The sequence below is a fragment of the Carcharhinus amblyrhynchos genome, chromosome 28, assembly GCF_965287045.1.
Source record: "Carcharhinus amblyrhynchos chromosome 28, sCarAmb.v2.hapA, whole genome shotgun sequence".
Taxonomy (NCBI): domain Eukaryota; kingdom Metazoa; phylum Chordata; class Chondrichthyes; order Carcharhiniformes; family Carcharhinidae; genus Carcharhinus; species Carcharhinus amblyrhynchos.
Genome location: NC_137351.1, coordinates 14711684 through 14727237, shown reverse-complemented (window position 1 = coordinate 14727237; position 15554 = coordinate 14711684). Strand labels below are relative to the sequence as shown.

The following is a 15554-nucleotide window of genomic DNA, read 5'->3' as shown; positions in this document are numbered from 1 at the left end:
TGATGAGGGTTTCTTCCTTTAACACCCTCTCAGGCACTGAGTTCCAGATCCTTACCACTCTGAGTGAAAACAGTTCATCTCAACTCCCTAGCTCTAATCTTTCCATTGGTTATTGACCTCTCTACTGAGGGGAAATAGAGCAAACAAGGCTGTATCTCACTCCTTCAAAGGCTCAGAGGTCTTACTCTGAGTCAGTTGCAGAATACATACCCTCGTAGGAAATCCCAATAAGATTAATGCTGACTAACCCATTCCCAGACCTTTGGCTTTAAACTATTGAGATTTACCACCGTGCCTTTCGGTAACTTTGCTTGACAAATATGAACAATACATTTAAAATATCAGCATATATGTTTTAGATTCATAACTATTTGTTCAATGCATTCAGATATGTGTAAACTGTTTGTGTTAGCTTGCCTAATGATCATTTAACTCCTTACTGATCCTTTGTCCTCTTAAGGACTGCATTCGCTATGAACCTTATTGGTTAGGAATCGCCTTCTTTGTCTGCTAATCCCCCTGACATTAAGGAACAATTTAGCCTAGTTAATCAACCTAACCTGCACATCTTTGGACTGTGGGAGGAAACTGGAGCAACCGGGGGAAACACGCACAGGCAAAGAGAGACCGTGCAAACTCTACACAGGCAGTCACCCGAGGCTGGAACTGAACCTGGGTCCCTGGCACTGAGGCAGCAGTGCCAACCACTGCCACTCTGGAGAGATGTATTGCTGGGACTGTGGAATTTTGCAACAGACAGTAAATGGGGATCTGTTTTTGTGAGTACAAAAGATAATATAGCACTACTGAAAAATATGTAGCAGAGAAATTCTCCTGCCCTGATCAACATTTTATCCTTCAAGTAACATTGTTAATGTGGGTCATCCAAGCTCAAAACGCTGGCTCTATTCTTTCTCCATAGATGCTGTCAGACCTGCTGAGATTTTCCAGCATTTTCTGTTTTTGTTTCATTATTTGGTTGCTTTTTATAAACTTGCAAATGGCTATGACATTTAACTACAGAACAACAGCAACATTTCAAGAAATAGTTGAAGCACTGTGACAGCCTTGCGATTGGAAGTATCTTCCCCACCCATGCCCCTTCTGAGCCGCAGAGTTTGTGCCAAAGACAAAGGGATTTTCTTGCAACATGATAAACATTACAATTTAAAAATTTTTTTTTTGTTTACTTTATTCCAACCCAATCAAGTCAAATTAAAGCCAATTCAGAGTCCCAACAAGTTGGGACATTCCCGATCCAAGTTGACAAGACAGGGCTCTCACCTCCCGTCTTGGCCTTGATCTACATGATCCAAGCTGATTGGAGTAGGTGTAGCTCCTCCTTCAAGGCTTGATCTAATTTGCATCTTAGCCAAAAGGCCGAAATGCCGCTTGAAAAAATTGCTTCAAATGAAGCTGAAATGTAACCTAATGATTTCAACCAAGTGCAGCACGTTGATACGACACTTGATCTTAGCCAAAAGGCTGAGAAGCAATCCCTAAGAGTATAATTTAAAAAAAAAATACATTTTACGGGATGAGGGTGTCGCTGGCTGGCCCAGCATTTATTGCCCATTCCTAAATGCCTTCCATATCAGAATCAACCACATTACTGTGGATTTGGAGTCACGTATAGGCCAGACCAGTTAAGACTGCAGATTGTCTTCCCGCAAGAATATTAGCGAACCAGATAGTTTGATTATTGCCATAAGCAAGAGTGTTAAAGTATTGTCACATGTACAGCGAAAAGTATCGTTCCTTGCATGCTATACAGAAAAAGCGCACCGTACATAGAGGAGGAGGGTACAGAATGCAGTGTTAGACATATCAGAAAAAGATCAGATGGCAGCAGGGAAGAAGCTGTTCTTAAGTTGGTTGGTACGTGACCGCCGACTTTTGTATCTTTTTCCCGGACCGACGAAGGTGGAAGAGAGAATGTCTGGAGTGCACGGGGTCCTTGATTATGCTGGTTGCTTTTCCAAGGCAGCGGGAAGTGTAAGCAGAGTTAATGGATGGGAGGATGGTTTGTGCAATGGACTGAGCTTTGTTAAAGACCCTTTGTAGTTAGTTTTTTGCCTTATTGATCAGAGCAGGAGCAGGACCAAGGTGTGATACAACCAGAATGGGTACTTTCTATGGTGGGTTTTTAATGACAATTGACAATGGTTTCTTGGTGATCATTAGACTTTTTAACTGCATTTTTTTTAAACTGAATTTAAATTTCACCATCTGCCGTAGTGGGTTTCGTACATGGGGGTCTCCAGAACATTAGTTTTAAAGTTTATTTATTAGTGTCAGAAGTAGGCTTACATTAACACTGCAATGAAGTCACTGTGAAAATCTGAGTCGCCACACTCTGGCACCTGTTTGGTTACACTGAGGGAGAATTTCGCACAGCCAATGCACCTAACCAGCGCGTCTTTTGGAATGTGGGTGCAAACTGGAGTGCTCAGAGGAATCCCACACAGACACAGGGAGAACATGCAGCCTCCACACAGACGGTGACCCAAGCTGGGAGTCTTTCCTGGATCCCTAGTGCTGTGAGGCAACAGTGTTAACCACTGTGAAACCGTACTACCCACAGGATTAGCAGGGTAAATGCATGAGGTTATGGGGATTGGGCCTGGGTGGAATTGTTGTCAGTGCAGACTTGATGGGCTGAATGGCTTCCTTCTGCACCATAGGGATTCTATGTCTGAGAATTGAACCCAGGTCCCTGGTACTGTGAGGCAGCTGTGCTAACCACCATGCCCCCCATTACTGAGTTTCTGGATTAAGAACATAAGAACTAGGAGCAGGAGTAGGCCAGCTGGCCCCTCGAGCCTGCTCTGCCATTCAATAAGATCATGACTGATCTTTTTGTGGACTCAGCTCCACTTACCCACTCGCTCACCATAACCCTTAATTCCTTTACTGTTCAAAAATTTATCTAGCCCTGCCTTAAAAATATTCAAATGAGGTAGCCTCAACTGCTTCACTGGGCAGGGAATTCCACAAATTCATAACCCTTTGTGTGAAGTTCCTCCTCAACTCAGTCCTAAATCTGCTTCCCCTCATTTTGAGGCTATGCCCCCTAGTTCTAGTTTCACCCACCAGTGGAAACAACTTCCCTACTTCTAACTGATCTATTCCCTTCATAATCTTATACATTTCTATAAGATCTCCCCTCATTCTTCTGAATTACATTAAGTATAGCCCCAGTTTACTCAATCTCTCCTCATAAGCCAACCCTCTCAACTCCGGAATCAACCTGGTGAATCTCCTCTGCACCCCCTCCAGTGCCAGTATATCCTTTCTTGAGTAAGGAGACCAAAACTATACACAGTACTCCAGATGTGACCTCACCAGCACCTTATACAACTGCATCATAACTTAACTGTTTTTAAACTCCATTCCATTTGCCTTCTTAATTACCTGCTGCAAACCAACTCTTGAGATTCCTGCACAAGGACACCCAGATCCCTCGGCACAGCTGTATGCTGCAATTTTTTACTATTTAAATAATAGTCCATTTTGCTGTTATTCCTACCAAAATGGATGACGTCACATTTATCAACATTGTACTTCATCTGCCAAACCCTTGCCCACTCACTTAGACTATCTATATCCCTTTGCAGATTTTCAGCATCCTCTGCACACTTTGCTTTGCCACCCATCTTAGTGTCATCTGCGAATTTTAACACACTACACTTAGTCCCCAACTCAAAATCATGTATGTAAGTTGTAAACAATTGTGGTCCCAATACTGATCCCCGAGGCACACCACTAGCCACTGATCGCCAACCAGAAGAACACCCATTCACCCCCCCACTCTTTGCTTTCTGTTAGTTAACCAATCCTCGGTCCATACTAATACATTACCCATAACACTGTGCACCTTTATCTTCTTTGGTGCGGCACCTTGTCAAATGCCTTCTGGAAATCCAGATACACCACATCCACATGTTCCCATTGTCCACTGCTCATGTAATGTTCTCAAAGAATTCCACCAAATTAGTCAAACATGGTCTGCCCTTCATAAACCCATGCTGCGTCTTACTAATGGGACAATTTATATCCAGATGTCTCACAATTTCTTCCTTGATTACTAGTCTAGTGAAAATACCACCGCCTCCCAAGCAGATCCAGCAATGCACAGGGGTGTGGGGGTGGGATTTATAAATCCGACCCCGGGACAATGTCTGTAACTATTCACTAATATTGGTACCAACCTGTCGCATTGCTCGGGCCCCAGCACTAGTCCTGGCTTTGGGCCCTGGATCTGGGATGTGGTTGTGGCTCTGAGCCCTGGGCTCTGGATTTGGACTCTGGGATCTGGCTCTGAGCCCGGCCCTATGGAACTGCGCCGTGTTGCCGCGGCTTCTGACTGAGTGGCATGGCGGCAGTTCCCATAGGAACCGGCGGCGGAAGTGAATCTTTGACCCCGGGAGTACTTCCTGGAGACGCTGGCGGGATTTGCGCGGTAACTTGGAGCGGGTAAGCGAAGCCTGGGTTATATCCCCTCAATGCGGCCAGCATTGGGTTGCCGCGGCCACTGCCCTCTTAATGCGACTGGGCCGGTTTGCAATGGTTCTCTTTAAGACCGCTTAAAGTGACCACCTCTAGTTGGAATTGGTGCAGTCCCCTTTAAAGGGGTCCTGGACTGGTTTGCAATGGCCACTGTCCCCTTCAGAAGGTTGGGATTGGTTTGTAATGGCTACAGTTCCCTTAAAGGGACGGAGACTGGTCTGTAATGCTTGCTGTCCCTTTCATCAGGCAGAGTCAGGTTTGCAATGATTACAGTTCCATTACAAGGACTTGGGTTGGTCTATATTGGCCACTGTCCCCTTAAAGGGACTGAGACATGACTGCAATCATTGCCCTCCCTTTGAAGGGCACAGTTTGGTTTAGCATGATTACAGGCTTCTTAAAGGGACTGTAGCAGCCTCTAATCGTAGACTCGTGCAACGCAAAAAAGACCCTTCAGCCCATTGAGACTGCACTGACAACTACAACTAAAGGTGTGCTAACCCTGCACATTTCCCACATCCTTGAATGTTATGATATTTCAAGTGCTCATCCAAATACTTTTAAAGGTTGTCAGGTTTCCAGCCTCCACTACCTCCCTAGGCAGCACATTCCAGATTTTCACCACCCTCTGAGTTATTTATTTTCTTAAATCTCCTGCTCTTTAATCTACAAATATGAACACTCAAGCAAGGGGAGCAGCTGCTTACTATTTACCCTGTCCATATTCCTCATAATCTTATACAGTTCAGACGTGCCCCTGCCCCCCCCCACCAGTCTTCTCTGCTCTAAAGAAAACAATCCAAGCCTATCCAGCCTCTCCTTATAGCTCAAATGTTCCATCTCAGGCAACATCCTGGCGAATCTCCTCTGTACCCACTATAGTGCAATCACATCCTTCCAATAGTGAGGTGACCAGAACTGCACACAGTACTCCAGCTTGGCCTCACCAATGTTGTGTACAACTCCAATGTAATCTCCTTGTTCTTATATTTTATGCCACAACTAATAAAAGCATGTGTCTCATATACCTTCTTAACCGCCCTATTGACCTGCTCTGCTGCCTTCAGGGATCTGTGAGTAAGTACCCTAAGATCCACATGTTCCTATGAGCTCTCTAGTGTCCTGTCATTCATTAAATACTCCCTTTTCTTGTTACTTCATCCAAACTGTATCACCTCACAGTTATCAGGGTTAAATAACATTTGCTGCTGCTCTGTCCAATTGCCCAACCCATCTATATCTTCTTGTAACCTATGACCTTTTTCAGTAACCACCCTACCAATCTTGGTTCATCTGCAAACTTATCATTCTTCCCATGTTATCATTTATATCATTTATATATATATAACATCTATATCATTTATGTATATAACAAACAATAAGGGACCCAGCACTGAACCTTGTGGTATGCCACTAGACACCAGCTTCCAGTCACTCAGCCTTCTACCACCACCTTTGTTTCCTATTACTTAAGCCAGTTTTGGATACAATGCGCCAGGTTTCTCTGAATTCCATATGCTTCAACCTTCTCAATCAGTCTCCTATGTGGATCCTTGTCAAAGGCTTTGCTAAAATCCACATAAACTGCATCATCTGTAATTCCTTATCCACACACTTGATCACTTTTTCAAAAAATTCTAATAAATTTGTTAGGCATGGCCTCCCTCCGCCAAAACCATGCTGATTATCCCTAATCAACCCATGTCTTTCCAAGTGGAGATTAATTCTCTCCTTCAGAATTTTCACCCTGGGATTCAGTTCATCTGGTCCTGAGGATTTGTCCATTTTTAAGTCTTGTCAAAGCTTCCAATAGCTCCTTCCTAGGTAAAACTGCTCAAGGTTATTACGGTTCTTTTTCCTGAATTCTGTCCCTATGTTTTCCTGAGTGATGACCAATGAGAAGTATTCATCCAATGTCCTGCAGCTTCACAAACAGATTGCCCCCTTGGTCTCTAATGGGTCCTACTCTTTCCCTGGTTAACCTCTTCCCCTTAATGTATTTATAGAACATCTTAAGATTCTCCCTGGTCTTGTTTGCAAGTCCTTTCTCATGTTCCCTTTTTGTTCTTGTAACTGCTAACTTAAGCTCCCACTTGCACTTCCTACATTCCTCTCAGGCCACAGCTGAATTGCTTCATTTGGACTTGCTGAAAGCCATTCTCTTCCTCCTTATCCAGTCCCGAATTGTCCCAGACAATTCCAGGGTTCCCTGAACTTATTGCTCCTACATTTCTCCCTATAGAGATCACGTTGGACTTGTACTCTCCCAGTTCCTTTTTGAATGCCCCCACTGCTCTGCTGCAGATTTTTCATGGAGTAGAACTTGAACCCACAACCTCCTGACTTAATGATTTGATTTTGATTTGATTCGATTTACTATTGTCACATGTATTAACATACAGTGAAAAGTATTGTTTCTTGTGTGCTAAACAGACAAAACATATCACTCATAGAAATGGAAATGAGAGAGTGTAGAATGTAGTGTTATAGCCATTGCTAGGTTGTAGAGAAAGGTCAACTTAATGTAAGGTAAGTCCAGTCAAAAGTCTGACAGCAGCAGGGAAGAAGCTGTTCTTGAGTCGGTTGGTACATGACCTCAGACTTTTGCATCTTTTTCTTGAAGGAAGAAGATGGAAGAGAGAATGTCCGGGGTGCATGAGGTCCTTAATTGTGCTGGCTGCTTTGCCGGGGCAGCGGGATGTGTAGACAGAGTCAATGAAGGGAGGCTGGTTTGCATGATGGATTGGGCTACATTCACGAACTTTTGTAGTTCCCTGCTGTCTTGGGCAGAGCAGGAGCCTTACCAAGCTGTGATACAGCCAGAAAGAGTGCTTTCTATGGTGCATCTGTAAAAGTTGGTGAAAGTCGTAGCTGACATGCCAAATTTATTTAGTCTTCTGAGAAAGTAGAGGCATTGATGGGCTTTCTTAACTATAGTGTTGGTTGTTGGTGATCTGGACACCTAAAAACTTAAGCTCTCAACCCTTTCTACTTCGTCCCCATTGATGTAGATAGGGGTATGTTCTCCTTTATGCTTCCTGAAGTCGATGACAATTTCCTTCGTTTTGTTGACATTGAGGGAGAGATTATTGTTGTTGCACCAGTTCACCAGATTCTCTATCTCATTCCTGTACTCTGTCTCGTCGTTGTTTGATGTGAACAAAACAAAGGACATATGACTTTTGGAGATTGAAAGAAAAGCAGATTTGGAGTTGTCTTAGCTCATGTTGTGCTATTCCGCATAGACCATTGTACCACAGCATTGACAGAAGTCTGGGAGAAGGCTGTCTGACCAGGGAGGAGTGGTGCAGAGAGAAAGTAAAACGCTTCTTTTTGAAAGAAGAAATATAAATTCAGCCATCACTGGACATTTACGTAAACATAGATAAAGCTTATTTTAAATTGGTTATTCTACAGAATGACGTGTTTACCACAGAACAACCTCCAGAAACATCTGGAGCTTCACTCAGAGAAGGGAGTCCACAACAAGCTCTCCCTTGGGAAACACAAGCAAGGGTATGTATTAAACATCTGGTCAATGTGAGGTAATGCAATTCTATGTGATGGATATGTGCTGTGTCTATATCCAGTACATTGACTTTTGTGGCTGTGTTACCAGTAGATATATAATTAAAATGTATATTTGTGATGCACTTCTTTTTTATAAAAAATTATATTTGAAGCCGTATGTGCATCTAACTGTGTTTGCTTACACATCTATCTTGAATGTTCTATCCAACACAATCGCTGGGTTTTATGTGAAATACTATCAACTCGCTAGCTGGCATCTGCTGACTATGAATCAGTGGTCTCTTGTTAAAGAGATCATGATCGTCAAATCTGGCAATATGATGAAAAAAAATACGCGGTGAGCTGTAAACTAAATGCACTGCCTGAAAATATAGTGGTAGCAGATTCAATAATAAACTTCAAAAGAGAAGTTGCTTTTTTTTAATCCATTCATGGGATGTGGACCTCACTGGCTAAGTCATCATTTATTGCCCATTCCTATCTAAATGCTCTTGCAAAGATGGTGGTCATTCACCTTCTTGGACCACTGCAATCTATCTGGGGTAGGTACACCTACAATGCTGTTAGGGAGGGAGTTCCAGGGTTTTGACCCAGTGACAGTGAAGAAGCAGCAATATATTTCCAAGTCAGCATAGTGTGTGGCTTGGAGGGGTGCTTCCAAGTTCCTATGTATCTGCTGCCTTTCTCCTTTTAGGTTGTAGGGGTTACAGTTTTACATAGGCCATTCGGGCCTGCTCTGCTATTCGTTATGATCATGGCCGATCATCCAACTCAATAACCTGTTCCTGCTTTTCCCCACATGCCCTTTGATCCCTTTAGCCCCAAGCTATATCTAACTCCTTGAAAACATATAATGTTTTGGCCTCAGCTGCTTTCTGTGGTAGGGAATGGCTTACTACTGGAGAAAGAAATTTTTCCTCATCTCAGTCCTAAATGGTTTGCCCCGTATCCTCAGACTATGACCCCTGGTCTGGACTCGTCCACTATTTGGAATGTCCTTTCTGCATCTACCATATTTAGTCCTGTTAAAATTTTATAGGTTTTTATGAGATCCCTTCTCAATCTTGTAAACTACAAACGTAAATCTAACCGACTCGATCTCTCCTCGTACTTCAGTCCTGCCATCCCAAGAAGCAGCCTGGTAAATCTTCACTGTATCCCTTCCATAGCAAAACATCCTTCCTCAGATAAGTAGACCAAAACTACACACAATATTCCAGGCATAGCCTCACCAAAGCTCTGTATAACTGCAGCAAGATGTCCCTGCTCCTGTACTCGGAATCCTCTTGTTATGAAGGCCAACATATTATTTGCCTTCTTCACTGCCTGCTGCACCTGCGTGCTTTAGAAGGTGCTGTTGAAGGAACCTCGGTAAGTTACTGCAGTGTTTGTTGTACATGATGCACACTGCTGCCATTGGGCATCAGTGGTGGAGGATGTGAATGTTTAAGGTGGTGAACACGGCGCTGATCTAGCGGGTTATGGTGTCGAGCTTAAGTATTGCTAGAGCCACGCTCATCCAGGGAAGAGACAAAAGTTCCATTGCACTCCTGGGTTGTTGTTAGTAAATGGACAGGCTTTAGGGAGTGAGAAGGTGACATATTCGACTTAGAATTCTCATTTTCTCATTTTCTGAACTGCCGTTGTAGCCATAGTATTTATATAGCTGGTCCAGTTCAATTTCTGGTTAGTGGTAGGCCCATGAATGTTGATAGTGGGGGATTCAGCAATGGGAATGCCATTGAATGTTAAGGGGAGATGGTTAGTTGCTTTAATTGCCTTGGCAACTCTGGATGGGATGTAAATAGCAGCTTGCCAGCAATACCTGCATCCTGCAAATTATTAACTTTTTTTTAGAAAGAGAAAGGAATGTCAAATGAAAGCAATGTCTTTTCTGACCCTGTTAAGTATGCCTAGAATTAATACCATGTACCATCAGCACATCTCCAAACAAGGTTTACATTTGAATCTAATTCATTATTGATAGGACATTCACATTTAAGAAGATTCTCCCAGGCACTGTTGGAACATCCAGTATCCAAAGAGTAACTGGCACCTGTGCTCTGAGGGACAGGAATGTGAATGCTTTTCAGAATGTCGCCGTGAATAAACCACAATCAACCCTGTGCTCGACAAAACGTAACGAGCAGCAGCCAAAAATCAATAACTTCCTGAAAGAAACTGCCAGGCAATCGGAATCAACATTACAAACGGCTCCTGCTTTGTTACCTGGTTCTCCTCTGAGGCAGGCTGCAATAACGAACCCTGTTTCCAAGAAGCTTGACCCTGATCAGTCACTTGCCTCTGTTATTAGCCTGGATGACTGGGATGATCTGGATGATTTTGAAACGCCTTGGAGTGAAAGTAATAGTTTGAAAGTAAATTCACCTTCAAGCACAGAGCAGCCAGTGCATAAACCTAATAAACCGAAGAATATAAATAGCAGCAGACGGATTTCTCCCAAACACCCAACTGGGAACGATTTTCCTTTGAAAAATGCTGATGGTGAAGAGACCAAGGACAATACGGCTCCAAGTGAGCCCAGCACAGAGTTAAAGGATGCGAATGATGTTGTCATCTGCCTGGACAGCTCCCAGAAGGAGTTCCCACACAGTGACGATGAAGACTGCGTGGAGTTTCCCCCCCTGAGGAAGAAAAGTTCTTCGTCGGCAAGGATCATCTTGAGCGACAATGAATCAGATGGCAGTGGGAAGGACGATGAAGAAGAGAAAAGTAAGATAAATTTTACTCTATTGTTCTGAGTTGTTGAAAATTAATAAACTGCTTTAAGGAGATTCCAGTATTGAATTAAACAGCTGGGTGCTTATTTCATCACAAATCCATCCATAATCATGAGGCAAAATTCCTGCAAACTGCCCTTGCTATGAAATCTCACCTGCTCTTGCCTAAGTTTCACTGAGATTTTGCATTTAGTTTTAAAAATTAAAATGATACAGGTTTCCCAGAATAAGAAGTTGCCCCAAACCTGTAATTGACAGACAGTCCCAAGTGTCTAGATTGTAAAGGTGAATTCTGCTATTCATTGATTTTTACTGAGCTTGTTCAATAGTCTGTTGATGGCCCAGAGAATGTGATAAATCTGCTGTTTGCCTGATTCCTGTTCATGCAAATGCGTCCCAGAGATTCCCCTCCCCAGAGCCACCAAGTTTCTACCTAGGTCCCCATCCTTGAGTTCTGTCCCTGACATCTCCATGTTTTTTCCTCTAAGGTGTCGCCTTAAAATTCTTCTCTCTGACTAAGCCACTCGTTGCCTCTTCTAATTTTTGTCTGTTGACTGTTCCAGTGTTCACTTCGCTGGCCTCCCATCTTTGCACCCTCTTTTCAATTGAAGCTCATCAAAAACTGTACTATCTCTTTAACCAAGCTTTTGGTTGAAAGTCCTCATAATTGTCTATGTGACTTAGTTCAAATTTAATCCTATTCTTGTGAAGCATTTTAGGATGTTTTTACTATGTTGAAGTGGTATATAAATACAAGTTGTCATTGTCTCAGTGCCTCTATAAAATGGACATCCAATGCACTTCTCATTAAAGTTGTTTTATAAATGTATAGCTATTATTGTGTGCCATATAAGATTAAGAGCTGCTCCATTATTAGATAAGATCCTGACCGATCTGTGACCTCAACTCCACTTTCCTGCCCTGTCCTGTTAACCCTTCATCCCCTTAGTGCCCAACAATGCATTGATCCCAATCTTGCATCTACTCTGGCTAAGCATCTACGTTCTCCAGGTTGAGAATTCCAAAAATTCACAACCTCCTATGTGAAGAAATTTCTCCTCATCTCAATCTTAGATAACCAACTCCTTACCCTGAGGCTGTCCCTGTGCTTTAGATGCCTTTCAGCATCTACCCTGTCAAAATCTCTAAGAATCCTATAAGCTTAAATGAGATCATCTCTTATTCTTCTAAACTCTGGAGAATATAGGCCCTTCAACTCAATCTCCCCAATAGGCAACCTTTCCAGGAACGAGCCTTCTGAACCTTTGTTGTACTTCCTCTAAGGCACAACTGTCCTTCCATGAGTAAGGAGGCCAAAACTCCACAGTTCTCCACATGTGGTCTCATCTGCAATTGCAGCAAGGTTTTCTTACTCTTGTACTCCATCTCCCTCCAATAACAGTCACCATACAATGCACTTTTTTTCATTTACAAGATGTGGACTTCGCTGGCTAGGCCACATTTATTGCCCATCCCGAGTTGTCCTTGAGAACATGTTGGTGAACTACTTTCTTGAACCACTGCAGCCTCTGTGTTGTAGGTACACCCACAGTGCTGTTAAGGAGGGAGTTCCGGGATTGTGACTCCACACAGTGAAGGAACAGTGATACATTTCCAAGTCAGGATGATATATGAGTTGGAGGGGAATTTCTCGGTGGAGATGTTCCCATGTGTCTGCTGCTTTTGTCCTTCTGGATGGTAATGGTTGTGGGTTTGGAAGGTGCTGCCAAAGGAGCCTCTTGCAGTGATGAACTGGAACTTAGATGATTGACCTCCAGCCATCACAACCATCTTCCTATGTGCCAGGTATGATTCTAACCAACACAGAGTTTTCCCCGTAATTCTCCCTGATTCCAGTTTTACTCAAGATCTTGATGCCATATTGGTGAAATGCTGGCTTAATATCACTCTCGCCTCACCCCTGGCCTTCAGTTCTTTCGACCATGTTTGAACAAAGGCTGTAAAGAGGTCATAAGTTGAGTGACTCCAAGCGTCAGTGAGAGGTTGTTGCTTGATAACACTGTTGATGACCCTTTCCATTGTTTTACTAATGATTGAGAGTAGACTGATGGGCTGATAATTGGCCAGGTTGGATTTGTCCTGTTATTTTGTCTACAGGACATTTCTGGAGAATTTTCCACATTGCTGGGTAGATGTTTGCGTTGTAGCTGTATTAGAATAGCTCAGCTGGAGCTGTCACACGTTCTGGATTTCAAGTCTTTGGTTCCAATGCCAGAATGTTGTTAGGATTCATTGCCTTTGCAGCATCCAGTGCCTTCAGCCATTTCTTGATATCCAGCAGCCTGAATCAAAATGTCTGAAGGCTGAGGCCGAGTTGCATCATCCACTAGGCACTTCAGGCTGAAGATTATTGCTGACTGTATCTGCATTTTAACTTTCTGTGATACATTTAGTTAACCAAACAGGTGCCATCAGCTGCCCTAACAGTAAGCCACCACTGAAGTCCATGTCAGTGGACTGTGCACCAACCAGAGACCTGGAGAATGAGGATTCCGAGTTAGATTGCATTCCGCCATCTCCTGAAAGTGATCAACTGTCTCTGCCATCGTTCCTGAAATGTCTCAGGTTTGTCCTATATAAACAATTGCTTTTACAGCAGATTTGAAGGAAAGAGATTGGTGTTGTCCCCTAGTTGGGATTGTAATATTCTGACTCTCTTCTCTAAGACACTTTCTTGAGTTATAGAATGTAGAATTTGCTGCCAGTGTAACACTGAGCGTAATGGCAAGTGCTGTTGTTAGTGTGTAAATCATGCAGCATCTCGTAGTGGGGAGGAAATACCCCGTGAACTAGATATGATCACAAGTTGTTCGCCAATTTCTTCTGCCACTTGCCCTCAATTTGCCTGTGAGTCTCAAAGCATTGCTGAATTTGTGCATTCATTATCTATGAAACTTGTGACTGAAAGTCAGGGCTGGTACTTAACAAGGTAAATAATTGTGTTCCTGCAAAGCCACTGAACCTCACTGACCCAGACAGGGAACAATTTAAACCATGGAGTCTCACTCCTGCAGCTAGTAAACTGTTCTTAGAGATTTTTAAACTTTTTCTTTATTTTTGCGTCTGTTTTTCACTGTGAGCCGATCTTTTTGTCTCTCTTTATTTCTCCTTCTGAACCTGTTTTTAACTCTAATCCACTCAAATTCTCCCTCTGTTGTTTCCCTGTTTCTTTATCCATCCTTAAATCTCATTGATCAAAGAAATAAAGTATTATTTCTGTCATGCACCAAGGTCCCCAATGTCTCGCTGTCCCCTCCGCGCTGTTACCAAATTTCCTGTAAATTGTGATGCAACAATATTCAAATCGAAGGTTGGAGGTTGATTGGTCACCACTGCAGCAAAGTCTGGGCCAACATTTGCCCCCAGTGTTTTTGTTCTCAATGTTATATTGTCAGCCAAGTTATCATGGGTTGTATAACCGTGCTGTCAAGAGTTATGTATGGCTTTATTATTCCTGTTTTTCCATCTTTCACTTGTATTGTCTGTTGTATTGCATCTAACTGGCTCAGGTTAATGATCTCACTGAGGAATCCCATTGGGAGGAGTTACCAAGCCAAGTAGAAAGCAGTATTGATCGTGTTAAAAATAAAATTTATACAGTGCCATATTATTTCTCACAAATGCTTCATTGTGCAAAGAATTACTTTGGGAGCATTATCACCACAGAGCATAATCTGGTTTAAAGAATAACTCAGGGCAGCCTGCACTTGGCAATAAATGGAGTCTTGTTTACGTTGCCTACACTGGTAGATAAGTACAGTAACCTTCACACAAGATTGCACAAACAGTGATGCTGTTTCAGGTAGAAATGCAGAGTTGGGCATTGCAAGAAACTTCCTGCAATTTTGTGTCATGTCCATGATCACACTGAATGACGGAACAGGCTTGAGAGGATGATGGCCTTGACTTGTTCGCACATAAGGTCATGCACTGGAGGTGGTGGGGTTGCAGGGATTGGAGTGAGGTACGAGGATTGGCGGTCGGGGATTTGGATGGTGTGGGTGGGTTATGTCCACTTGTAATCCCTAAACCCCATCCTCCTGCCCCTGTTGACCTCCTGCTGGTTCACAGTCCGTGTGCTATGAGGTTACTGGATATTTAGGATCCCAGAAAAAGTGTTAAATTTGTTACAATCCTACATTTGCTGCTTGTTGCTGGCTCTCTGACATGGGTCAGAGAACCCATTATAGAACTAGGAAAGCTTGTGGAAGAGAAACTAACAGTTGTATTTTTAAATGTAACCCTTTATTGATGCAATCTCCGTCTACAGTGACTCTGCAGAAACTGTGCAGTCCAAAGAAAAATCTATCTCCTCAACTTGTTCACAGCCATGTGAAAGGGAACCCAGCAAAGGACCCGAATGCACATCAGATAATAGAACTGGTAAGGGTAAGAGCTGTAACCTATTGATAGACAAGTTGAGACTTCCTCCTTTTATAGGCTGAGAAAATGGTTAAGGAGACATTCAGGAGTTTGGGCTTTATAAATTGGGGCGTGAAAACACCAAAACCTTTACAAAATACTGGCTTGATCCTAACTTAGAGTATTATGTACAATTCTTTAGGAAATGATACAGAGCACGATCAAGAAGCTTGGTTTCCTCTTGGAGAAGAGTAGATTGAGAGGAAATTTGATAGAGGTGTTCAAAATCATGAGGGATCTGGTCAAAAAATAGAGAGAGACTATTCTCATTGGTTGAGGATTGAGAACCAGTGGACACTAATTTAAGATATTGGCAAAAGAACCAATGGT

At 42.9% G+C, this 15554-nt stretch overlaps 1 protein-coding gene across 4 annotated transcripts in view; it reads left to right on the top strand.

The window, feature by feature from the left end:
* Positions 1-4436: 4436 nt before the first annotated feature.
* Positions 4437-15554, top strand: part of blm (BLM RecQ like helicase) — a 42611-nt gene continuing 31493 nt past the window's right edge. For 2 of the 4 annotated variants that reach the window (XM_080214061.1, XM_080214060.1), the window contains exons 1-5: positions 4437-4476; positions 7927-8025; positions 10028-10773; positions 13196-13367; positions 15073-15185. In XM_080214061.1, the coding sequence (XP_080070187.1) occupies positions 7928-8025; positions 10028-10773; positions 13196-13367; positions 15073-15185 (1129 nt within the window). In that variant the 5' untranslated portion in view covers positions 4437-4476; position 7927. Of the gene's footprint in view, positions 4477-7926; positions 8026-10027; positions 10774-13195; positions 13368-15072; positions 15192-15554 lie in introns of all 4 variants that reach the window. The other 2 variants (XM_080214059.1, XM_080214058.1) reach the window with 1 other exon arrangement.